We start from the raw sequence: 22,627 nt of genomic DNA on the forward strand, positions 1-22,627 counted from the left end.
GCCTGCGCACCGCAACGAAGAGTAGCCCCCGCTCGCTGCACCTAGAGAAAGCCCGCGCGCAGCAACAAAGACCCAACGCGGCCAAAAGTAAAAATAAAATTTAAAAATAATAACAAAAGAGCACTTGTTGCGTACGACTCAAGAAACAATAATAAAATAAAATAAAATAATTTTTTTAAAAAAGACAGATAGAAGGCTCGTCACCTTTTCTACATTTCTGGCCTCAGTTTTAGGAAGCTGCCTTTTTCCCAAGGAATTTTTCAAGTCTTCCGATTTGTTAGCATAAACATTTCCATAATGTCCCATAATATTCCCCTATATCCTCTTTGTTAATGTACATCTGATCCGTAACGTTGGCCCTCTTTCATTCCTCATATTGGGGATCAGCGTTCTTTCTATGTTTCCGTGATTCATCGTTCTAGGACTTGCTCGGTTTCCTTGCTCTTTTGAAAGAAGCGCATGGCTTTGTTCACCGTGTCCATAATTTGCTTTCTATCACTGATTTCCTCTCTTAGCTCTCTTATTACTTCATTTTATGTTTCCTTTGCTCTTCTTCTTCTAGAATCTCTAAATGGACTGTTAGCTCACTGATTTTATGTCCTGACTCTTTTCTAACAGAAGCATTTAGAGGAATACAGTTTCCTCCTGTCGCTTTTTGCTGCCTCCCACTAAGTTTGGTAAGTTGTGCTTTTTTAGTATTCACTTGGAAATATTTTCTAAGTCCCTCTGTGATTTTTCTCTTTGATCCATGGGTTTCCCAATATTTGAAGATATATTATCATTAGTACCATCAAATAAAATTTCCCCGTGATGAGAAAACTTATCACGTAAACTTGCAATACTGCTAAATTTATGGAGACTGTTTTACAACTCTGGTATGGCGTGTCCGGGTGAATGTGCAAAGCACCCTCGTAAAGAATCTGTGTACTCTGTGTGGAGGCCAGGGCCTTGCCCTGCCCACCCACCTCTGCAATTCCTGTGCCACCCGGACAGAGGCGACCTGAAGCTCTCGATGCCTAATGCAGTGGGCCAGAGCCCCTCCCTGGACCCCCACAAACCCATCTGCCATGGCCAACAGCCTCCACCAGATCACAGCAGCCCCAGCGCCTCCCCCTCTCAGCTTCACTTACGCCCCCCCGTGGCCAGGCGGCTCCTCCCCGGCCCCTCGCACTACATCCCCTCCATACACCCTCCCCCACCCACCAGCTGGTGGCGCTCCGCTCTGGGCCCTGGAAGCCGGGCGCCCCGCCATGCGTAGAGGTCAGACTGCCTCTCTCACCTCCCCACACCGGGGAGTCCTCCCCCGAGCACACTCAGCGCCAGGGGCTCTCGCTTCTCGTACCCCAGACGCAGAGCCCACCCGTCTTGCCCCCGCCCACCCGGGAGCCGGAGCCCCCTAACTGCCACGAGCGTCCTCCCCCCCCACCCCACGCCCCGCCCCGGCGGGAGCTCCCCTAACGCCTACCGCACCCGCGCCCGGGAGTCCTCCCCATCGACCCCCGCCTCAGCCTTCCTCCCGCCACACGCCGCAGCCGTTAGCCCTCCCCTCCCGTCTCGGCCCCGGGGGTGGGGCCCGCCCGTCCCGTCCGTCCCGTCCCGTCCCGTCCTCCCCAGCCCCGCAGCCAGTCGTCCTCTCCTCTGGCCCCCAAGGCCGGCCCCACCCGACCAGCAGGAAGCCCTCCGCTCAGGCCCCCCCCCACGCTTAGCCATTAGCCCCACCCTCTGCACCCCGACTCCAGAACGCCCCCCACCAGCCACCCCGGAAGCCAGCGGTCCTCCCCTCTGACCCGCTCACTGGGGGACCCTTCCCTCAGCCCCCCTTCAGCCCGCTACCCTCCGCCGCCGCTCCCCCACTCCCAACCGAGCAGCCCGTAGCCCTCCCCCGACCTCCACTCCTTCCCAGGGCCCCCGGTACCTGCGGAGTCCAGCCCCCGGCAAAGCCCCCGCCTGTCTCCTGACTCGCTCTGACTCTGTGGATGGCTCCGGAGTCCCGCTCACGAGGGGCTGAAGAGCTCGTCTCAGCAGAGCAGCCAGGAACTGTGCCGCCGACTGTCCCAGGCACTCTGTGCGAACGCCACGTGGGCTTCCGGGTGCTCCCGGAAGCCCCAGGAAGATGAGGGAGAAAGTTCTAGACGTCTCTTTACCGAGAAACTGGTTGGATCAGAAGAGCACGTGAGGAGGCGCTCTGCCACGGAAGCAGCAGTAGCCATGCGCACTGAGGGCCTGAGGTCCCAAGGCTTGGCGCCTCCGGAAGCAAAAGACACGCCCATTGGCCTTCCACCAATAGGAAGGCCTCCCTGCGAGGCTGCGGAGTTGGGGGAGCAAACTTGGCGATGCAGAGCCCGTTGTGGCAAGTACGTCCATTTGTCTTTACAGGTGGTGTTCTACTGTGATTGATAATGTCATAAACCTATTCTTATTTCTTTGGTTTGTTTTAATTTTTGAATTTTATTTTATGTATTTTTTTATACAGCAGGTTCTTATGAGTTACCCATTTTATACATATTAGTGTACATTTGTCAATCCCAATCTCCCAATTCATCACACCCCCCGCCCGCCCCCACCATTTTCTCACCTTGGTGCCCATATGTTTGTGCTCTACGTCTGTGTCTCTATTTCTGCCCTGCAAACCGGTTCATCTGTACCATTTATCTAGGTTCCACATATGTGCATTAATACACGATATTTGTTTCTCTCTTTCTGACTTCCTTCACTCTGTATGACAGTCTCTAGATCCATCCACATCTCTACAAATTACCCAATTTCGTTCCTTTGTACGGCTGAGTAATAAATAATAGTAATAAAGCTCTTCTTCACATGGACTGATTTCTTGTCTAGTTGTATCAACTAGCCATCTTCTCACATGGCACAAGAGGATGAGGCAGCCGTCTGGGGCCTCTTTTATAAGGGAGGTAATCTCATTCATGAGGGCTCCCCCCTCATGGGCTAATCACTTCCCAGGGCCCCACCTCCAAATGCCATCCCTTTGGGGGTTAGAATTTAACAGGTGAATGAGGGGGAGAGGTTTACAAATATTCAGTCCATAGCAGTGTCTGTCCATCTATTGTTGCTCCTATGTTCCCTTTTTCCTGCTGAGATAATCAAGGTTTTCATTTACATTTTAACTTCTCTACTGCCTTTTTAGGCAATTATCAGTTTTCGCTGAAACTTTACAATTCACCCATGAACTGGAAGAAAAACCCTCACGATGTCTGGGTCTGCAAAGTGCCTACCTTACCCTCTCCCCGGAGAGGTGTCCCATGGGTGCTGAGCAGGAATCGGACTCTGGACCCCCGCCCTCACCCGCAGCAGCCCTTTCCCTCCATTGCCCACAGCAGAGGCCAGACTCAGATGAAACGTTCAGGGAAATTTATTAAACAGAAACATTGACTGAAACCATTGAACACAGGGCATAACAACACACAGAGGAACTTCTAACGGCCACCGGAGCTCACGGGTCCCGGCCCCACCCAGGGTCCTCGAAAAGGTGCCTCCGCTACACCCCACCCGGCGGCCCTCCATCTCCCCACAGTCTCCCTTCCTGAGGGCCCCGCGGGTGGCCTCTCGCCAGGAAGATGGGCGCCGGCCATGCCCGCTCCCCCCAGGGCAGACCCTCCATTTCTGGCCCACATGCCCGGGGCCTGGCCCTGCCCTATGGCGGACACAGGACAGTCCCACAGCAGGGCGCACGCCACCGAGCCGGGGACGTGGAGTCCCGAGGAACAACGGGGTGGCCCAGCAGAACACAAGCCCTGGGGGGCCTCCCGCAGACCTCCTGCAGCCCCGGTCAAGGTCTTCCTTCGAAGGTCGCAGGTGGGCTCCCAGGTCCTGGGGTGGGCGCTGGCTGTGACCTCGTCCATCCCGTCCTTCCCGCCGGCTCCTGGGACTGGGCTCGGGGTCTCCACGCCGCGCAGGGGTTGGGGGAACTGCTCAGAGGAGAACACATGCACATTTCCACAACAACAGGCAGCGCTGGGCCTGAATCTATGCCCAGAAAGCACACGTTGAGCTCACGACACTGGCCCACAGAGACCAGAGCCTTGGCTGGCTCGTGGCGCACCTCAGGGCTCTGCGGGGGGACGATGGCTAGGCTGTGTGTGTTGGGGGGAGGGGAGCGGGGGCTGGGGGTTCCTTGACACCTGGGTCCCTCTGGGGCCTACAGGGACACATTTGGGCTTGCCAGTACAGGGAGCAACCTGCCCCAGGGGATGATGAATAGGGGTCCCCTCTCAGGAGGGAGGCCCAGGCACCTGGAGTGGCCCCTAATATGGGGCCAGTAGGCTGCCAGGCCTGGCCTCCCCCTGCCTCCAAGCCTGGCAGCCCCACGGCCTGCTGAGCCTAGTGGCCCGAGGTGGACCCCGGGGGGCTCATCTCTGCAGCCCCGTCCTCATTTCCCGGCTCTTCTGGGATGGGCTTGAGCCCCTCCTCGGGGGTCTCCTCGGCCTCCTGGCCTCCTGCCTGGGCGAGGCCCTCTGGCTCCCAGCCAGGACCTCCTGGGGCCACCGGGGAAGCACTGCCCATCCGGCCAGGCATGGGGACCCCGGGGGCATCTGAGGGTCCTGCCTGACCTAGGCCCGCAGGGGCGGCAGCACTTCCATCTTCCTGAGTGGCCGCGGACGCCTTGCTGGTCTCCCCAGGGCCAGGGGCTGCCCTGGCGGCACCATGGTCTTCAGGGGCCGCCTCGCCAGCCTTGGCAGTGCCGGCAACTGCCGCACTGGCCTCCTCACGTGCCGGGTGGTCCTCGGCGCTCCCTTCCTTGGAACGGGCGGCCTGGGCGGTGGTATCTTCACCATGTGCAGTGGTGCCTGCGGTGATGGCCTCATGGGCCGGGGCGGCCTGGGCGGCTGCTGCCAGGACTGCAACGTCCACACGGGCCTCTTCCTGCCCTGGGAAGTGCTCCCTGCTAGCCGGGTCGGCGTCCCAGGCCTCGGTCCTCTGGATGAGCCGCAGCATCCCCGCAAAGCCGGGAGGCCTCCTCATCAGCCGCCTCCTCCTCAGCGTGTCCCGGAGCGTGTCGTTCAGCCGGGCCCGCGTCAGCACCTGCCGGGCGCGCGCCTGGTCCGCCATGGCCGGGTGGATGGCCCCCTTCTTCAGGGCCGACTGCAGCAGGCCTTCCAGGCGCATCACGTACGCAGAGAGAGTCTCCTGGGGCCGCTGGGCACAGGTCACGAACTTCAGCCGAGCACTCCCCCGGGGGTCCTTGTTCCCAAACACCTGCACCAGCGCGGCCAGGCAGTCCTGGGCAGCCAGCTCGGGATCTTCCGCCAGGAGGCCGCGCAGGAGGTCCAGCGCGGGGCCGCGCAAGCTCTCCACCAGCCTCCTCCTCCTCTCCCTCTCAGACACGTGGCGCCACAGGTGCAGCGTGTGGCTGGCCTGCTCCAGCCAGCTCTCAGAGGACCCTTCCCCGTGGCCCGGCTCTTCCATCCCAGAGAAGGTTCCCAGCTCCTGGTAGCCCATGCTGTCCAGCACGGGCTGCGAGGCCTGCCTCCACTGCTGGGTCCCGGGCCCTGCCTCACCCATGGCGCCTGCCACTGTCACAACTGCTTCCTCAGGCGCAGCCATTGCCCCGCCCGTGGGTCCTGCCATACTCAGAAGTCCTGCCACGCCTGCAACATTTCTGTAACCTGCAGCTCCTTCCTCATCTGACTCAGCTCCTGCTTCACCTTCAGCTCCTGCTTCACCCTCAGCTCCTGCTTCACCCTCAGCTCCTGCTTCACCCTCAGCTCCTGCTTCACCCTCAGCTCCTTCCAGCCCTGCAGCTCCTTCCAGCCCTGCAGCTCCTTCCTCACCTGCAGCTCCTTCCTCACCTGCAGCTCCTGCTTCACCCTCAGCTCCTGCTTCACCCTCAGCTCCTTCCAGCCCTGCAGCTCCTTCCAGCCCTGCAGCTCCTTCCTCACCTTCAGCTCCTTCCTCACCTGCAGCTCCTGCTTGACCCTCAGCTCCTGCTTCACCCTCAGCTCCTTCCGCACCTGCAGCTCCTTCCTCACCTTCAGCTCCTTCCTCATCTGCAGCTCCTTCCTCATCTGACTCAGCTCCTGCTTCACCTTCAGCTCCTGCTTCACCTGCAGCTCCTGCCTCACCTGAGGTTCCGTCGTCACCTGCAGCTCCTTCCTCATCTGACACTCCTGCTTCACCTTCAGCTCCTGCTTGACCCTCAGATCTTTCCCCACCTGCAGCTCCTGCCTCACCTGAGGCTCCCTCCTCACCTGCATCTCCTGCCTCACCTGCAGCTCCCTCCTCACCTGCAGCTCCTGCCTCACCTGCAGCTCCCTCCTCACCTGCAGCTCCCTCCTCACCTGCAGCTCCTTCCTCACCTTCAGCTCCCTCCTCACCTGAAGCTCCCACCTCACCTGCACCTCCCTCCTCACCTGCAGCTCCCTCCTCACCTTCAGCTCCTGCTTGACCCTCAGCTCCTTCCAGACCTGCAGCTCCTTCCTCACCTTCAGCTCCCTCCTCACCTTCAGCTCCCTCCTCACCTAAGGCTTCCTCCTCACCTGTGTCTCCCTCCATACCTGCGACTCCCGCCTCCCTTGCAGCTTCCTCCTCCCCTGCAGTTCCTGAGTGACCTGCAGTTCCTGCCTCACCCGCCCTGCCAACCACTGCTTGTCCCTGGGGCTGCGCAGGGCAATTGGATCTATCCTGTGAATCAGCATCAGGGGCCTGGGGCAGGCAGACCACAGTCCAGGGCCCTCCCTTGCCTGGTATTTGGCGGGGGAGCAAGCTTCGATTTAAACACTCAGCAAACTCGACCAGGGCAACACTCGACCCCAGCTCCTTTCTGTAGACCTTGCCCAGCACTCGGTATCTGCCCAGGGAATGCAGGGCAGCCTGCACAGCCTCCTGGAATTCCTGGTCTTTGCAGTCATCTGGGATTCCCAGGATGAGCAGAGATCGCTGAGCGTTCACGCCCATCGACCTGCACCAGTCCCGCAATACCGCCAGAGCCATCGCCATCTCCGAGGACCTGAGGGTGGGGGGGAAGCGATCAAGCAGGAGTGCACAGGCTGTTGAAGTGTGGGAACCGGCCTGTGGGTGCAAAGAAGAGAGAATCATGTTTGTGCCACACAGCCCACCCTAGTGCCCCTCACAGCAGCAGCCTGGAGCACCTCCCTGCCCTGTTTGGTTTGTTTGACTTTAGGACACTTTTTTTATAAATTACATTTATTTACAAGATAGAAGGCTAGGGACTTCCCTGGTGGCGCAGTGGTTAAGAATCCACCTGCCAGTGCAGGACACACAGGTTCGATCCCTGGTCCGGGAAGATCCCACAAGCCGCGGAGCAACTAACCCCACGCGCCGCAACCACTGACCCAGCGCTCTAGAGCCCACGAGCCACAACTACTGAGTCCACGTGACACAACTACTGAAGCCCACATGCCTGGAGCCCGTGCTCTGCAACAAGAGAAGCCACCGTAATGAGAGGCCTGCGCACCGCAACGAAGAGTAGCCCCCGCTCGCTGCACCTAGAGAAAGCCCGCGCGCAGCAACAAAGACCCAACGCGGCCAAAAGTAAAAATAAAATTTAAAAATAATAACAAAAGAGCACTTGTTGCGTACGACTCAAGAAACAATAATAAAATAAAATAAAATAATTTTTTTAAAAAAGACAGATAGAAGGCTCGTCACCTTTTCTACATTTCTGGCCTCAGTTTTAGGAAGCTGCCTTTTTCCCAAGGAATTTTTCAAGTCTTCCGATTTGTTAGCATAAACATTTCCATAATGTCCCATAATATTCCCCTATATCCTCTTTGTTAATGTACATCTGATCCGTAACGTTGGCCCTCTTTCATTCCTCATATTGGGGATCAGCGTTCTTTCTATGTTTCCGTGATTCATCGTTCTAGGACTTGCTCGGTTTCCTTGCTCTTTTGAAAGAAGCGCATGGCTTTGTTCACCGTGTCCATAATTTGCTTTCTATCACTGATTTCCTCTCTTAGCTCTCTTATTACTTCATTTTATGTTTCCTTTGCTCTTCTTCTTCTAGAATCTCTAAATGGACTGTTAGCTCACTGATTTTATGTCCTGACTCTTTTCTAACAGAAGCATTTAGAGGAATACAGTTTCCTCCTGTCGCTTTTTGCTGCCTCCCACTAAGTTTGGTAAGTTGTGCTTTTTTAGTATTCACTTGGAAATATTTTCTAAGTCCCTCTGTGATTTTTCTCTTTGATCCATGGGTTTCCCAATATTTGAAGATATATTATCATTAGTACCATCAAATAAAATTCCCCCGTGATGAGAAAACTTATCACGTAAACTTGCAATACTGCTAAATTTATGGAGACTGTTTTACAACTCTGGTATGGCGTGTCCGGGTGAATGTGCAAAGCACCCTCGTAAAGAATCTGTGTACTCTGTGTGGAGGCCAGGGCCTTGCCCTGCCCACCCACCTCTGCAATTCCTGTGCCACCCGGACAGAGGCGACCTGAAGCTCTCGATGCCTAATGCAGTGGGCCAGAGCCCCTCCCTGGACCCCCACAAACCCATCTGCCATGGCCAACAGCCTCCACCAGATCACAGCAGCCCCAGCGCCTCCCCCTCTCAGCTTCACTTACGCCCCCCCGTGGCCAGGCGGCTCCTCCCCGGCCCCTCGCACTACATCCCCTCCATACACCCTCCCCCACCCACCAGCTGGTGGCGCTCCGCTCTGGGCCCTGGAAGCCGGGCGCCCCGCCATGCGTAGAGGTCAGACTGCCTCTCTCACCTCCCCACACCGGGGAGTCCTCCCCCGAGCACACTCAGCGCCAGGGGCTCTCGCTTCTCGTACCCCAGACGCAGAGCCCACCCGTCTTGCCCCCGCCCACCCGGGAGCCGGAGCCCCCTAACTGCCACGAGCGTCCTCCCCCCCCACCCCACGCCCCGCCCCGGCGGGAGCTCCCCTAACGCCTACCGCACCCGCGCCCGGGAGTCCTCCCCATCGACCCCCGCCTCAGCCTTCCTCCCGCCACACGCCGCAGCCGTTAGCCCTCCCCTCCCGTCTCGGCCCCGGGGGTGGGGCCCGCCCGTCCCGTCCCGTCCCGTCCCGTCCCGTCCCGTCCCGTCCTCCCCAGCCCCGCAGCCAGTCGTCCTCTCCTCTGGCCCCCAAGGCCGGCCCCACCCGACCAGCAGGAAGCCCTCCGCTCAGGCCCCCCCCACGCTTAGCCATTAGCCCCACCCTCTGCACCCCGACTCCAGAACGCCCCCCACCAGCCACCCCGGAAGCCAGCGGTCCTCCCCTCTGACCCGCTCACTGGGGGACCCTTCCCTCAGCCCCCCTTCAGCCCGCTACCCTCCGCCGCCGCTCCCCCACTCCCAACCGAGCAGCCCGTAGCCCTCCCCCGACCTCCACTCCTTCCCAGGGCCCCCGGTACCTGCGGAGTCCAGCCCCCGGCAAAGCCCCCGCCTGTCTCCTGACTCGCTCTGACTCTGTGGATGGCTCCGGAGTCCCGCTCACGAGGGGCTGAAGAGCTCGTCTCAGCAGAGCAGCCAGGAACTGTGCCGCCGACCGTCCCAGGCACTCTGTGCGAACGCCACGTGGGCTTCCGGGTGCTCCCGGAAGCCCCAGGAAGATGAGGGAGAAAGTTCTAGACGTCTCTTTACCGAGAAACTGGTTGGATCAGAAGAGCACGTGAGGAGGCGCTCTGCCACGGAAGCAGCAGTAGCCATGCGCACTGAGGGCCTGAGGTCCCAAGGCTTGGCGCCTCCGGAAGCAAAAGACACGCCCATTGGCCTTCCACCAATAGGAAGGCCTCCCTGCGAGGCTGCGGAGTTGGGGGAGCAAACTTGGCGATGCAGAGCCCGTTGTGGCAAGTACGTCCATTTGTCTTTACAGGTGGTGTTCTACTGTGATTGATAATGTCATAAACCTATTCTTATTTCTTTGGTTTGTTTTAATTTTTGAATTTTATTTTATGTATTTTTTTATACAGCAGGTTCTTATGAGTTACCCATTTTATACATATTAGTGTACATTTGTCAATCCCAATCTCCCAATTCATCACACCCCCCGCCCGCCCCCACCATTTTCTCACCTTGGTGCCCATATGTTTGTGCTCTACGTCTGTGTCTCTATTTCTGCCCTGCAAACCGGTTCATCTGTACCATTTATCTAGGTTCCACATATGTGCATTAATACACGATATTTGTTTCTCTCTTTCTGACTTCCTTCACTCTGTATGACAGTCTCTAGATCCATCCACATCTCTACAAATTACCCAATTTCATTCCTTTGTACGGCTGAGTAATAAATAATAGTAATAAAGCTCTTCTTCACATGGACTGATTTCTTGTCTAGTTGTATCAACTAGCCATCTTCTCACATGGCACAAGAGGATGAGGCAGCCGTCTGGGGCCTCTTTTATAAGGGAGGTAATCTCATTCATGAGGGCTCCCCCCTCATGGGCTAATCACTTCCCAGGGCCCCACCTCCAAATGCCATCCCTTTGGGGGTTAGAATTTAACAGGTGAATGAGGGGGAGAGGTTTACAAATATTCAGTCCATAGCAGTGTCTGTCCATCTATTGTTGCTCCTATGTTCCCTTTTTCCTGCTGAGATAATCAAGGTTTTCATTTACATTTTAACTTCTCTACTGCCTTTTTAGGCAATTATCAGTTTTCGCTGAAACTTTACAATTCACCCATGAACTGGAAGAAAAACCCTCACGATGTCTGGGTCTGCAAAGTGCCTACCTTACCCTCTCCCTGGACAGGTGTCCCATGGGTGCTGAGCAGGAATCGGACTCTGGACCCCCGCCCTCACCCGCAGCAGCCCTTTCCCTCCATTGCCCACAGCAGAGGCCAGACTCAGATGAAACGTTCAGGGAAATTTATTAAACAGAAACATTGACTGAAACCATTGAACACAGGGCATAACAACACACAGAGGAACTTCTAACGGCCACCGGAGCTCACGGGTCCCGGCCCCACCCAGGGTCCTCGAAAAGGTGCCTCCGCTACACCCCACCCGGCGGCCCTCCATCTCCCCACAGTCTCCCTTCCTGAGGGCCCCGCGGGTGGCCTCTCGCCAGGAAGATGGGCGCCGGCCATGCCCGCTCCCCCCAGGGCAGACCCTCCATTTCTGGCCCACATGCCCGGGGCCTGGCCCTGCCCTATGGCGGACACAGGACAGTCCCACAGCAGGGCGCACGCCACCGAGCCGGGGACGTGGAGTCCCGAGGAACAACGGGGTGGCCCAGCAGAACACAAGCCCTGGGGGGCCTCCCGCAGACCTCCTGCAGCCCCGGTCAAGGTCTTCCTTCGAAGGTCGCAGGTGGGCTCCCAGGTCCTGGGGTGGGCGCTGGCTGTGACCTCGTCCATCCCGTCCTTCCCGCCGGCTCCTGGGACTGGGCTCGGGGTCTCCACGCCGCGCAGGGGTTGGGGGAACTGCTCAGAGGAGAACACATGCACATTTCCACAACAACAGGCAGCGCTGGGCCTGAATCTATGCCCAGAAAGCACACGTTGAGCTCACGACACTGGCCCACAGAGACCAGAGCCTTGGCTGGCTCGTGGCGCACCTCAGGGCTCTGCGGGGGGACGATGGCTAGGCTGTGTGTGTTGGGGGGAGGGGAGCGGGGGCTGGGGGTTCCTTGACACCTGGGTCCCTCTGGGGCCTACAGGGACACATTTGGGCTTGCCAGTACAGGGAGCAACCTGCCCCAGGGGATGATGAATAGGGGTCCCCTCTCAGGAGGGAGGCCCAGGCACCTGGAGTGGCCCCTAATATGGGGCCAGTAGGCTGCCAGGCCTGGCCTCCCCCTGCCTCCAAGCCTGGCAGCCCCACGGCCTGCTGAGCCTAGTGGCCCGAGGTGGACCCCGGGGGGCTCATCTCTGCAGCCCCGTCCTCATTTCCCGGCTCTTCTGGGATGGGCTTGAGCCCCTCCTCGGGGGTCTCCTCGGCCTCCTGGCCTCCTGCCTGGGCGAGGCCCTCTGGCTCCCAGCCAGGACCTCCTGGGGCCACCGGGGAAGCACTGCCCATCCGGCCAGGCATGGGGACCCCGGGGGCATCTGAGGGTCCTGCCTGACCTAGGCCCGCAGGGGCGGCAGCACTTCCATCTTCCTGAGTGGCCGCGGACGCCTTGCTGGTCTCCCCAGGGCCAGGGGCTGCCCTGGCGGCACCATGGTCTTCAGGGGCCGCCTCGCCAGCCTTGGCAGTGCCGGCAACTGCCGCACTGGCCTCCTCACGTGCCGGGTGGTCCTCGGCGCTCCCTTCCTTGGAACGGGCGGCCTGGGCGGTGGTATCTTCACCATGTGCAGTGGTGCCTGCGGTGATGGCCTCATGGGCCGGGGCGGCCTGGGCGGCTGCTGCCAGGACTGCAACGTCCACACGGGCCTCTTCCTGCCCTGGGAAGTGCTCCCTGCTAGCCGGGTCGGCGTCCCAGGCCTCGGTCCTCTGGATGAGCCGCAGCATCCCCGCAAAGCCGGGAGGCCTCCTCATCAGCCGCCTCCTCCTCAGCGTGTCCCGGAGCGTGTCGTTCAGCCGGGCCCGCGTCAGCACCTGCCGGGCGCGCGCCTGGTCCGCCATGGCCGGGTGGATGGCCCCCTTCTTCAGGGCCGACTGCAGCAGGCCTTCCAGGCGCATCACGTACGCAGAGAGAGTCTCCTGGGGCCGCTGGGCACAGGTCACGAACTTCAGCCGAGCACTCCCCCGGGGGTCCTTGTTCCCAAACACCTGCACCAGCGCGGCCAGGCAGTCCTGGGCAGCCAGCTCGGGATCTTCCGCCAGGAGGCCGCGCAGGAGGTCCAGCGCGGGGCCGCGCAAGCTCTCCACCAGCCTCCTCCTCCTCTCCCTCTCAGACACGTGGCGCCACAGGTGCAGCGTGTGGCTGGCCTGCTCCAGCCAGCTCTCAGAGGACCCTTCCCCGTGGCCCGGCTCTTCCATCCCAGAGAAGGTTCCCAGCTCCTGGTAGCCCATGCTGTCCAGCACGGGCTGCGAGGCCTGCCTCCACTGCTGGGTCCCGGGCCCTGCCTCACCCATGGCGCCTGCCACTGTCACAACTGCTTCCTCAGGCGCAGCCATTGCCCCGCCCGTGGGTCCTGCCATACTCAGAAGTCCTGCCACGCCTGCAACATTTCTGTAACCTGCAGCTCCTTCCTCATCTGACTCAGCTCCTGCTTCACCTTCAGCTCCTGCTTCACCCTCAGCTCCTGCTTCACCCTCAGCTCCTGCTTCACCCTCAGCTCCTGCTTCACCCTCAGCTCCTTCCAGCCCTGCAGCTCCTTCCAGCCCTGCAGCTCCTTCCTCACCTGCAGCTCCTTCCTCACCTGCAGCTCCTGCTTCACCCTCAGCTCCTGCTTCACCCTCAGCTCCTTCCAGCCCTGCAGCTCCTTCCAGCCCTGCAGCTCCTTCCTCACCTTCAGCTCCTTCCTCACCTGCAGCTCCTGCTTGACCCTCAGCTCCTGCTTCACCCTCAGCTCCTTCCGCACCTGCAGCTCCTTCCTCACCTTCAGCTCCTTCCTCATCTGCAGCTCCTTCCTCATCTGACTCAGCTCCTGCTTCACCTTCAGCTCCTGCTTCACCTGCAGCTCCTGCCTCACCTGAGGTTCCGTCGTCACCTGCAGCTCCTTCCTCATCTGACACTCCTGCTTCACCTTCAGCTCCTGCTTGACCCTCAGATCTTTCCCCACCTGCAGCTCCTGCCTCACCTGAGGCTCCCTCCTCACCTGCATCTCCTGCCTCACCTGCAGCTCCCTCCTCACCTGCAGCTCCTGCCTCACCTGCAGCTCCCTCCTCACCTGCAGCTCCCTCCTCACCTGCAGCTCCTTCCTCACCTTCAGCTCCCTCCTCACCTGAAGCTCCCACCTCACCTGCACCTCCCTCCTCACCTGCAGCTCCCTCCTCACCTTCAGCTCCTGCTTGACCCTCAGCTCCTTCCAGACCTGCAGCTCCTTCCTCACCTTCAGCTCCCTCCTCACCTTCAGCTCCCTCCTCACCTAAGGCTTCCTCCTCACCTGTGTCTCCCTCCATACCTGCGACTCCCGCCTCCCTTGCAGCTTCCTCCTCCCCTGCAGTTCCTGAGTGACCTGCAGTTCCTGCCTCACCCGCCCTGCCAACCACTGCTTGTCCCTGGGGCTGCGCAGGGCAATTGGATCTATCCTGTGAATCAGCATCAGGGGCCTGGGGCAGGCAGACCACAGTCCAGGGCCCTCCCTTGCCTGGTATTTGGCGGGGGAGCAAGCTTCGATTTAAACACTCAGCAAACTCGACCAGGGCAACACTCGACCCCAGCTCCTTTCTGTAGACCTTGCCCAGCACTCGGTATCTGCCCAGGGAATGCAGGGCAGCCTGCACAGCCTCCTGGAATTCCTGGTCTTTGCAGTCATCTGGGATTCCCAGGATGAGCAGAGATCGCTGAGCGTTCACGCCCATCGACCTGCACCAGTCCCGCAATACCGCCAGAGCCATCGCCATCTCCGAGGACCTGAGGGTGGGGGGGAAGCGATCAAGCAGGAGTGCACAGGCTGTTGAAGTGTGGGAACCGGCCTGTGGGTGCAAAGAAGAGAGAATCATGTTTGTGCCACACAGCCCACCCTAGTGCCCCTCACAGCAGCAGCCTGGAGCACCTCCCTGCCCTGTTTGGTTTGTTTGACTTTAGGACACTTTTTTTATAAATTACATTTATTTACAAGATAGAAGGCTAGGGACTTCCCTGGTGGCGCAGTGGTTAAGAATCCACCTGCCAGTGCAGGACACACAGGTTCGATCCCTGGTCCGGGAAGATCCCACAAGCCGCGGAGCAACTAACCCCACGCGCCGCAACCACTGACCCAGCGCTCTAGAGCCCACGAGCCACAACTACTGAGTCCACGTGACACAACTACTGAAGCCCACATGCCTGGAGCCCGTGCTCTGCAACAAGAGAAGCCACCGTAATGAGAGGCCTGCGCACCGCAACGAAGAGTAGCCCCCGCTCGCTGCACCTAGAGAAAGCCCGCGCGCAGCAACAAAGACCCAACGCGGCCAAAAGTAAAAATAAAATTTAAAAATAATAACAAAAGAGCACTTGTTGCGTACGACTCAAGAAACAATAATAAAATAAAATAAAATAATTTTTTTAAAAAAGACAGATAGAAGGCTCGTCACCTTTTCTACATTTCTGGCCTCAGTTTTAGGAAGCTGCCTTTTTCCCAAGGAATTTTTCAAGTCTTCCGATTTGTTAGCATAAACATTTCCATAATGTCCCATAATATTCCCCTATATCCTCTTTGTTAATGTACATCTGATCCGTAACGTTGGCCCTCTTTCATTCCTCATATTGGGGATCAGCGTTCTTTCTATGTTTCCGTGATTCATCGTTCTAGGACTTGCTCGGTTTCCTTGCTCTTTTGAAAGAAGCGCATGGCTTTGTTCACCGTGTCCATAATTTGCTTTCTATCACTGATTTCCTCTCTTAGCTCTCTTATTACTTCATTTTATGTTTCCTTTGCTCTTCTTCTTCTAGAATCTCTAAATGGACTGTTAGCTCACTGATTTTATGTCCTGACTCTTTTCTAACAGAAGCATTTAGAGGAATACAGTTTCCTCCTGTCGCTTTTTGCTGCCTCCCACTAAGTTTGGTAAGTTGTGCTTTTTTAGTATTCACTTGGAAATATTTTCTAAGTCCCTCTGTGATTTTTCTCTTTGATCCATGGGTTTCCCAATATTTGAAGATATATTATCATTAGTACCATCAAATAAAATTCCCCCGTGATGAGAAAACTTATCACGTAAACTTGCAATACTGCTAAATTTATGGAGACTGTTTTACAACTCTGGTATGGCGTGTCCGGGTGAATGTGCAAAGCACCCTCGTAAAGAATCTGTGTACTCTGTGTGGAGGCCAGGGCCTTGCCCTGCCCACCCACCTCTGCAATTCCTGTGCCACCCGGACAGAGGCGACCTGAAGCTCTCGATGCCTAATGCAGTGGGCCAGAGCCCCTCCCTGGACCCCCACAAACCCATCTGCCATGGCCAACAGCCTCCACCAGATCACAGCAGCCCCAGCGCCTCCCCCTCTCAGCTTCACTTACGCCCCCCCGTGGCCAGGCGGCTCCTCCCCGGCCCCTCGCACTACATCCCCTCCATACACCCTCCCCCACCCACCAGCTGGTGGCGCTCCGCTCTGGGCCCTGGAAGCCGGGCGCCCCGCCATGCGTAGAGGTCAGACTGCCTCTCTCACCTCCCCACACCGGGGAGTCCTCCCCCGAGCACACTCAGCGCCAGGGGCTCTCGCTTCTCGTACCCCAGACGCAGAGCCCACCCGTCTTGCCCCCGCCCACCCGGGAGCCGGAGCCCCCTAACTGCCACGAGCGTCCTCCCCCCCCACCCCACGCCCCGCCCCGGCGGGAGCTCCCCTAACGCCTACCGCACCCGCGCCCGGGAGTCCTCCCCATCGACCCCCGCCTCAGCCTTCCTCCCGCCACACGCCGCAGCCGTTAGCCCTCCCCTCCCGTCTCGGCCCCGGGGGTGGGGCCCGCCCGTCCCGTCCCGTCCCGTCCCGTCCCGTCCCGTCCCGTCCTCCCCAGCCCCGCAGCCAGTCGTCCTCTCCTCTGGCCCCCAAGGCCGGCCCCACCCGACCAGCAGGAAGCCCTCCGCTCAGGCCCCCCCCACGCTTAGCCATTAGCCCCACCCTCTGCACCCCGACTCCAGAACGCCCCCCACCAGCCACCCCGGAAGCCAGCGGTCCTCCCCTCTGACCCGCTCACTGGGGGACCCTTCCCTCAGCCCCCCTTCAGCCCGCTACCCTCCGCCGCCGCTCCCCCACTCCCAACCGAGCAGCCCGTAGCCCTCCCCCGACCTCCACTCCTTCCCAGGGCCCCCGGTACCTGCGGAGTCCAGCCCCCGGCAAAGCCCCCGCCTGTCTCCTGACTCGCTCTGACTCTGTGGATGGCTCCGGAGTCCCGCTCACGAGGGGCTGAAGAGCTCGTCTCAGCAGAGCAGCCAGGAACTGTGCCGCCGACCGTCCCAGGCACTCTGTGCGAACGCCACGTGGGCTTCCGGGTGCTCCCGGAAGCCCCAGGAAGATGAGGGAGAAAGTTCTAGACGTCTCTTTACCGAGAAACTGGTTGGATCAGAAGAGCACGTGAGGAGGCGCTCTGCCACGGAAGCAGCAGTAGCCATGCGCACTGAGGGCCTGAGGTCCCAAGGCTTGGCGCCTCCGGAAGCAAAAGACACGCCCATTGGCCTTCCACCAATAGGAAGGCCTCCCTGCGAGGCTGCGGAGTTGGGGGAGCAAACTTGGCGATGCAGAGCCCGTTGTGGCAAGTACGTCCATTTGTCTTTACAGGTGGTGTTCTACTGTGATTGATAATGTCATAAACCTATTCTTATTTCTTTGGTTTGTTTTAATTTTTGAATTTTATTTTATGTATTTTTTTATACAGCAGGTTCTTATGAGTTACCCATTTTATACATATTAGTGTACATTTGTCAATCCCAATCTCCCAATTCATCACACCCCCCGCCCGCCCCCACCATTTTCTCACCTTGGTGCCCATATGTTTGTGCTCTACGTCTGTGTCTCTATTTCTGCCCTGCAAACCGGTTCATCTGTACCATTTATCTAGGTTCCACATATGTGCATTAATACACGATATTTGTTTCTCTCTTTCTGACTTCCTTCACTCTGTATGACAGTCTCTAGATCCATCCACATCTCTACAAATTACCCAATTTCATTCCTTTGTACGGCTGAGTAATAAATAATAGTAATAAAGCTCTTCTTCACATGGACTGATTTCTTGTCTAGTTGTATCAACTAGCCATCTTCTCACATGGCACAAGAGGATGAGGCAGCCGTCTGGGGCCTCTTTTATAAGGGAGGTAATCTCATTCATGAGGGCTCCCCCCTCATGGGCTAATCACTTCCCAGGGCCCCACCTCCAAATGCCATCCCTTTGGGGGTTAGAATTTAACAGGTGAATGAGGGGGAGAGGTTTACAAATATTCAGTCCATAGCAGTGTCTGTCCATCTATTGTTGCTCCTATGTTCCCTTTTTCCTGCTGAGATAATCAAGGTTTTCATTTACATTTTAACTTCTCTACTGCCTTTTTAGGCAATTATCAGTTTTCGCTGAAACTTTACAATTCACCCATGAACTGGAAGAAAAACCCTCACGATGTCTGGGTCTGCAAAGTGCCTACCTTACCCTCTCCCTGGACAGGTGTCCCATGGGTGCTGAGCAGGAATCGGACTCTGGACCCCCGCCCTCACCCGCAGCAGCCCTTTCCCTCCATTGCCCACAGCAGAGGCCAGACTCAGATGAAACGTTCAGGGAAATTTATTAAACAGAAACATTGACTGAAACCATTGAACACAGGGCATAACAACACACAGAGGAACTTCTAACGGCCACCGGAGCTCACGGGTCCCGGCCCCACCCAGGGTCCTCGAAAAGGTGCCTCCGCTACACCCCACCCGGCGGCCCTCCATCTCCCCACAGTCTCCCTTCCTGAGGGCCCCGCGGGTGGCCTCTCGCCAGGAAGATGGGCGCCGGCCATGCCCGCTCCCCCCAGGGCAGACCCTCCATTTCTGGCCCACATGCCCGGGGCCTGGCCCTGCCCTATGGCGGACACAGGACAGTCCCACAGCAGGGCGCACGCCACCGAGCCGGGGACGTGGAGTCCCGAGGAACAACGGGGTGGCCCAGCAGAACACAAGCCCTGGGGGGCCTCCCGCAGACCTCCTGCAGCCCCGGTCAAGGTCTTCCTTCGAAGGTCGCAGGTGGGCTCCCAGGTCCTGGGGTGGGCGCTGGCTGTGACCTCGTCCATCCCGTCCTTCCCGCCGGCTCCTGGGACTGGGCTCGGGGTCTCCACGCCGCGCAGGGGTTGGGGGAACTGCTCAGAGGAGAACACATGCACATTTCCACAACAACAGGCAGCGCTGGGCCTGAATCTATGCCCAGAAAGCACACGTTGAGCTCACGACACTGGCCCACAGAGACCAGAGCCTTGGCTGGCTCGTGGCGCACCTCAGGGCTCTGCGGGGGGACGATGGCTAGGCTGTGTGTGTTGGGGGGAGGGGAGCGGGGGCTGGGGGTTCCTTGACACCTGGGTCCCTCTGGGGCCTACAGGGACACATTTGGGCTTGCCAGTACAGGGAGCAACCTGCCCCAGGGGATGATGAATAGGGGTCCCCTCTCAGGAGGGAGGCCCAGGCACCTGGAGTGGCCCCTGATATGGGGCCAGTAGGCTGCCAGGCCTGGCCTCCCCCTGCCTCCAAGCCTGGCAGCCCCACGGCCTGCTGAGCCTAGTGGCCCGAGGTGGACCCCGGGGGGCTCATCTCTGCAGCCCCGTCCTCATTTCCCGGCTCTTCTGGGATGGGCTTGAGCCCCTCCTCGGGGGTCTCCTCGGCCTCCTGGCCTCCTGCCTGGGCGAGGCCCTCTGGCTCCCAGCCAGGACCTCCTGGGGCCACCGGGGAAGCACTGCCCATCCGGCCAGGCATGGGGACCCCGGGGGCATCTGAGGGTCCTGCCTGACCTAGGCCCGCAGGGGCGGCAGCACTTCCATCTTCCTGAGTGGCCGCGGACGCCTTGCTGGTCTCCCCAGGGCCAGGGGCTGCCCTGGCGGCACCATGGTCTTCAGGGGCCGCCTCGCCAGCCTTGGCAGTGCCGGCAACTGCCGCACTGGCCTCCTCACGTGCCGGGTGGTCCTCGGCGCTCCCTTCCTTGGAACGGGCGGCCTGGGCGGTGGTATCTTCACCATGTGCAGTGGTGCCTGCGGTGATGGCCTCATGGGCCGGGGCGGCCTGGGCGGCTGCTGCCAGGACTGCAACGTCCACACGGGCCTCTTCCTGCCCTGGGAAGTGCTCCCTGCTAGCCGGGTCGGCGTCCCAGGCCTCGGTCCTCTGGATGAGCCGCAGCATCCCCGCAAAGCCGGGAGGCCTCCTCATCAGCCGCCTCCTCCTCAGCGTGTCCCGGAGCGTGTCGTTCAGCCGGGCCCGCGTCAGCACCTGCCGGGCGCGCGCCTGGTCCGCCATGGCCGGGTGGATGGCCCCCTTCTTCAGGGCCGACTGCAGCAGGCCTTCCAGGCGCATCACGTACGCAGAGAGAGTCTCCTGGGGCCGCTGGGCACAGGTCACGAACTTCAGCCGAGCACTCCCCCGGGGGTCCTTGTTCCCAAACACCTGCACCAGCGCGGCCAGGCAGTCCTGGGCAGCCAGCTCGGGATCTTCCGCCAGGAGGCCGCGCAGGAGGTCCAGCGCGGGGCCGCGCAAGCTCTCCACCAGCCTCCTCCTCCTCTCCCTCTCAGACACGTGGCGCCACAGGTGCAGCGTGTGGCTGGCCTGCTCCAGCCAGCTCTCAGAGGACCCTTCCCCGTGGCCCGGCTCTTCCATCCCAGAGAAGGTTCCCAGCTCCTGGTAGCCCATGCTGTCCAGCACGGGCTGCGAGGCCTGCCTCCACTGCTGGGTCCCGGGCCCTGCCTCACCCATGGCGCCTGCCACTGTCACAACTGCTTCCTCAGGCGCAGCCATTGCCCCGCCCGTGGGTCCTGCCATACTCAGAAGTCCTGCCACGCCTGCAACATTTCTGTAACCTGCAGCTCCTTCCTCATCTGACTCAGCTCCTGCTTCACCTTCAGCTCCTGCTTCACCCTCAGCTCCTGCTTCACCCTCAGCTCCTGCTTCACCCTCAGCTCCTGCTTCACCCTCAGCTCCTTCCAGCCCTGCAGCTCCTTCCAGCCCTGCAGCTCCTTCCTCACCTGCAGCTCCTTCCTCACCTGCAGCTCCTGCTTCACCCTCAGCTCCTGCTTCACCCTCAGCTCCTTCCAGCCCTGCAGCTCCTTCCAGCCCTGCAGCTCCTTCCTCACCTTCAGCTCCTTCCTCACCTGCAGCTCCTGCTTGACCCTCAGCTCCTGCTTCACCCTCAGCTCCTTCCGCACCTGCAGCTCCTTCCTCACCTTCAGCTCCTTCCTCATCTGCAGCTCCTTCCTCATCTGACTCAGCTCCTGCTTCACCTTCAGCTCCTGCTTCACCTGCAGCTCCTGCCTCACCTGAGGTTCCGTCGTCACCTGCAGCTCCTTCCTCATCTGACACTCCTGCTTCACCTTCAGCTCCTGCTTGACCCTCAGATCTTTCCCCACCTGCAGCTCCTGCCTCACCTGAGGCTCCCTCCTCACCTGCATCTCCTGCCTCACCTGCAGCTCCCTCCTCACCTGCAGCTCCTGCCTCACCTGCAGCTCCCTCCTCACCTGCAGCTCCCTCCTCACCTGCAGCTCCTTCCTCACCTTCAGCTCCCTCCTCACCTGAAGCTCCCACCTCACCTGCACCTCCCTCCTCACCTGCAGCTCCCTCCTCACCTTCAGCTCCTGCTTGACCCTCAGCTCCTTCCAGACCTGCAGCTCCTTCCTCACCTTCAGCTCCCTCCTCACCTTCAGCTCCCTCCTCACCTAAGGCTTCCTCCTCACCTGTGTCTCCCTCCATACCTGCGACTCCCGCCTCCCTTGCAGCTTCCTCCTCCCCTGCAGTTCCTGAGTGACCTGCAGTTCCTGCCTCACCCGCCCTGCCAACCACTGCTTGTCCCTGGGGCTGCGCAGGGCAATTGGATCTATCCTGTGAATCAGCATCAGGGGCCTGGGGCAGGCAGACCACAGTCCAGGGCCCTCCCTTGCCTGGTATTTGGCGGGGGAGCAAGCTTCGATTTAAACACTCAGCAAACTCGACCAGGGCAACACTCGACCCCAGCTCCTTTCTGTAGACCTTGCCCAGCACTCGGTATCTGCCCAGGGAATGCAGGGCAGCCTGCACAGCCTCCTGGAATTCCTGGTCTTTGCAGTCATCTGGGATTCCCAGGATGAGCAGAGATCGCTGAGCGTTCACGCCCATCGACCTGCACCAGTCCCGCAATACCGCCAGAGCCATCGCCATCTCCGAGGACCTGAGGGTGGGGGGAAGCGATCAAGCAGGAGTGCACAGGCTGTTGAAGTGTGGGAACCGGCCTGTGGGTGCAAAGAAGAGAGAATCATGTTTGTGCCACACAGCCCACCCTAGTGCCCCTCACAGCAGCAGCCTGGAGCACCTCCCTGCCCTGTTTGGTTTGTTTGACTTTAGGACACTTTTTTTATAAATTACATTTATTTACAAGATAGAAGGCTAGGGACTTCCCTGGTGGCGCAGTGGTTAAGAATCCACCTGCCAGTGCAGGACACACAGGTTCGATCCCTGGTCCGGGAAGATCCCACAAGCCGCGGAGCAACTAACCCCACGCGCCGCAACCACTGACCCAGCGCTCTAGAGCCCACGAGCCACAACTACTGAGTCCACGTGACACAACTACTGAAGCCCACATGCCTGGAGCCCGTGCTCTGCAACAAGAGAAGCCACCGTAATGAGAGGCCTGCGCACCGCAACGAAGAGTAGCCCCCGCTCGCTGCACCTAGAGAAAGCCCGCGCGCAGCAACAAAGACCCAACGCAGCCAAAAGTAAAAATAAAATTTAAAAATAATAACAAAAGAGCACTTGTTGCGTACGACTCAAGAAACAATAATAAAATAAAATAAAATAATTTTTTTAAAAAAGACAGATAGAAGGCTCGTCACCTTTTCTACATTTCTGGCCTCAGTTTTAGGAAGCTGCCTTTTTCCCAAGGAATTTTTCAAGTCTTCCGATTTGTTAGCATAAACATTTCCATAATGTCCCATAATATTCCCCTATATCCTCTTTGTTAATGTACATCT

The 22,627-nt window shown here is 59.0% G+C and overlaps 4 protein-coding genes across 4 annotated transcripts in view; 1 reads left to right on the plus strand and 3 right to left on the minus strand.

Annotated features, from left to right (window-relative positions):
• The window catches only part of TEX28 (testis expressed 28), a 118,117-nt gene that overhangs the window by 12,057 nt on the left and 83,433 nt on the right, over positions 1 to 22,627 (plus strand).
• On the minus strand, positions 4,172 to 6,954 carry LOC132513896 (paraneoplastic antigen Ma6F-like). Its single transcript, XM_060138521.1, has 5 exons — positions 6,423 to 6,954; positions 6,171 to 6,386; positions 5,970 to 6,044; positions 5,700 to 5,807; positions 4,172 to 5,663 (listed from the first exon to the last, which is right to left on the minus strand). Exons 1-5 carry the CDS (start codon positions 6,952 to 6,954, stop codon positions 4,339 to 4,341), a joined length of 2,256 nt encoding a protein of 751 aa, XP_059994504.1. The 3' UTR covers positions 4,172 to 4,338.
• On the minus strand, positions 11,604 to 14,386 carry LOC132513895 (paraneoplastic antigen Ma6F-like). Its single transcript, XM_060138520.1, has 5 exons — positions 13,855 to 14,386; positions 13,603 to 13,818; positions 13,402 to 13,476; positions 13,132 to 13,239; positions 11,604 to 13,095 (listed from the first exon to the last, which is right to left on the minus strand). The coding sequence occupies exons 1-5, from the start codon at positions 14,384 to 14,386 to the stop codon at positions 11,771 to 11,773; spliced, it is 2,256 nt and encodes a 751-aa protein (XP_059994503.1). The 3' UTR covers positions 11,604 to 11,770.
• LOC132513902 (paraneoplastic antigen Ma6F-like) lies at positions 19,203 to 21,818 on the minus strand. Its single transcript, XM_060138532.1, has 5 exons — positions 21,287 to 21,818; positions 21,035 to 21,250; positions 20,834 to 20,908; positions 20,564 to 20,671; positions 19,203 to 20,527 (listed from the first exon to the last, which is right to left on the minus strand). Exons 1-5 carry the CDS (start codon positions 21,816 to 21,818, stop codon positions 19,203 to 19,205), a joined length of 2,256 nt encoding a protein of 751 aa, XP_059994515.1.

This window comes from Lagenorhynchus albirostris, chromosome X (genome assembly GCF_949774975.1).
Source record: "Lagenorhynchus albirostris chromosome X, mLagAlb1.1, whole genome shotgun sequence".
NCBI lineage: Eukaryota > Metazoa > Chordata > Mammalia > Artiodactyla > Delphinidae > Lagenorhynchus > Lagenorhynchus albirostris.

Excerpts from the sequence above, each read along its gene's own strand:
- LOC132513896 (XM_060138521.1), bottom strand. The coding sequence starts at position 6,954 with ATGGCGATGGCTCTGGCGGTATTGCGGGACTGGTGCAGGTCGATGGGC. Across the intron at positions 6,387-6,422 it reads AGGTGAGGAAGGAGCTGCAG|GTGAGGAGGGAGCTGCAGGT; the intron begins GTCTGGAAGGAG and ends CAGGAGCTGAAG. Across the intron at positions 6,045-6,170 it reads AGGTGAGGCAGGAGCTGCAG|GTGAAGCAGGAGCTGAGTCA; the intron begins GTGGGGAAAGAT and ends CAGGAGCTGAAG.
- LOC132513895 (XM_060138520.1), bottom strand. The coding sequence starts at position 14,386 with ATGGCGATGGCTCTGGCGGTATTGCGGGACTGGTGCAGGTCGATGGGC. Across the intron at positions 13,477-13,602 it reads AGGTGAGGCAGGAGCTGCAG|GTGAAGCAGGAGCTGAGTCA; the intron begins GTGGGGAAAGAT and ends CAGGAGCTGAAG. Across the intron at positions 13,096-13,131 it reads GGGTGAAGCAGGAGCTGAGG|GTGAAGCAGGAGCTGAGTCA; the intron begins GTGAAGCAGGAG and ends CAGGAGCTGAAG.
- LOC132513902 (XM_060138532.1), bottom strand. The coding sequence starts at position 21,818 with ATGGCGATGGCTCTGGCGGTATTGCGGGACTGGTGCAGGTCGATGGGC. Across the intron at positions 21,251-21,286 it reads AGGTGAGGAAGGAGCTGCAG|GTGAGGAGGGAGCTGCAGGT; the intron begins GTCTGGAAGGAG and ends CAGGAGCTGAAG. Across the intron at positions 20,672-20,833 it reads AGGTGAGGAAGGAGCTGCAG|GTGAGGAAGGAGCTGCAGGT; the intron begins GTGCGGAAGGAG and ends CAGGAGCTGCAG.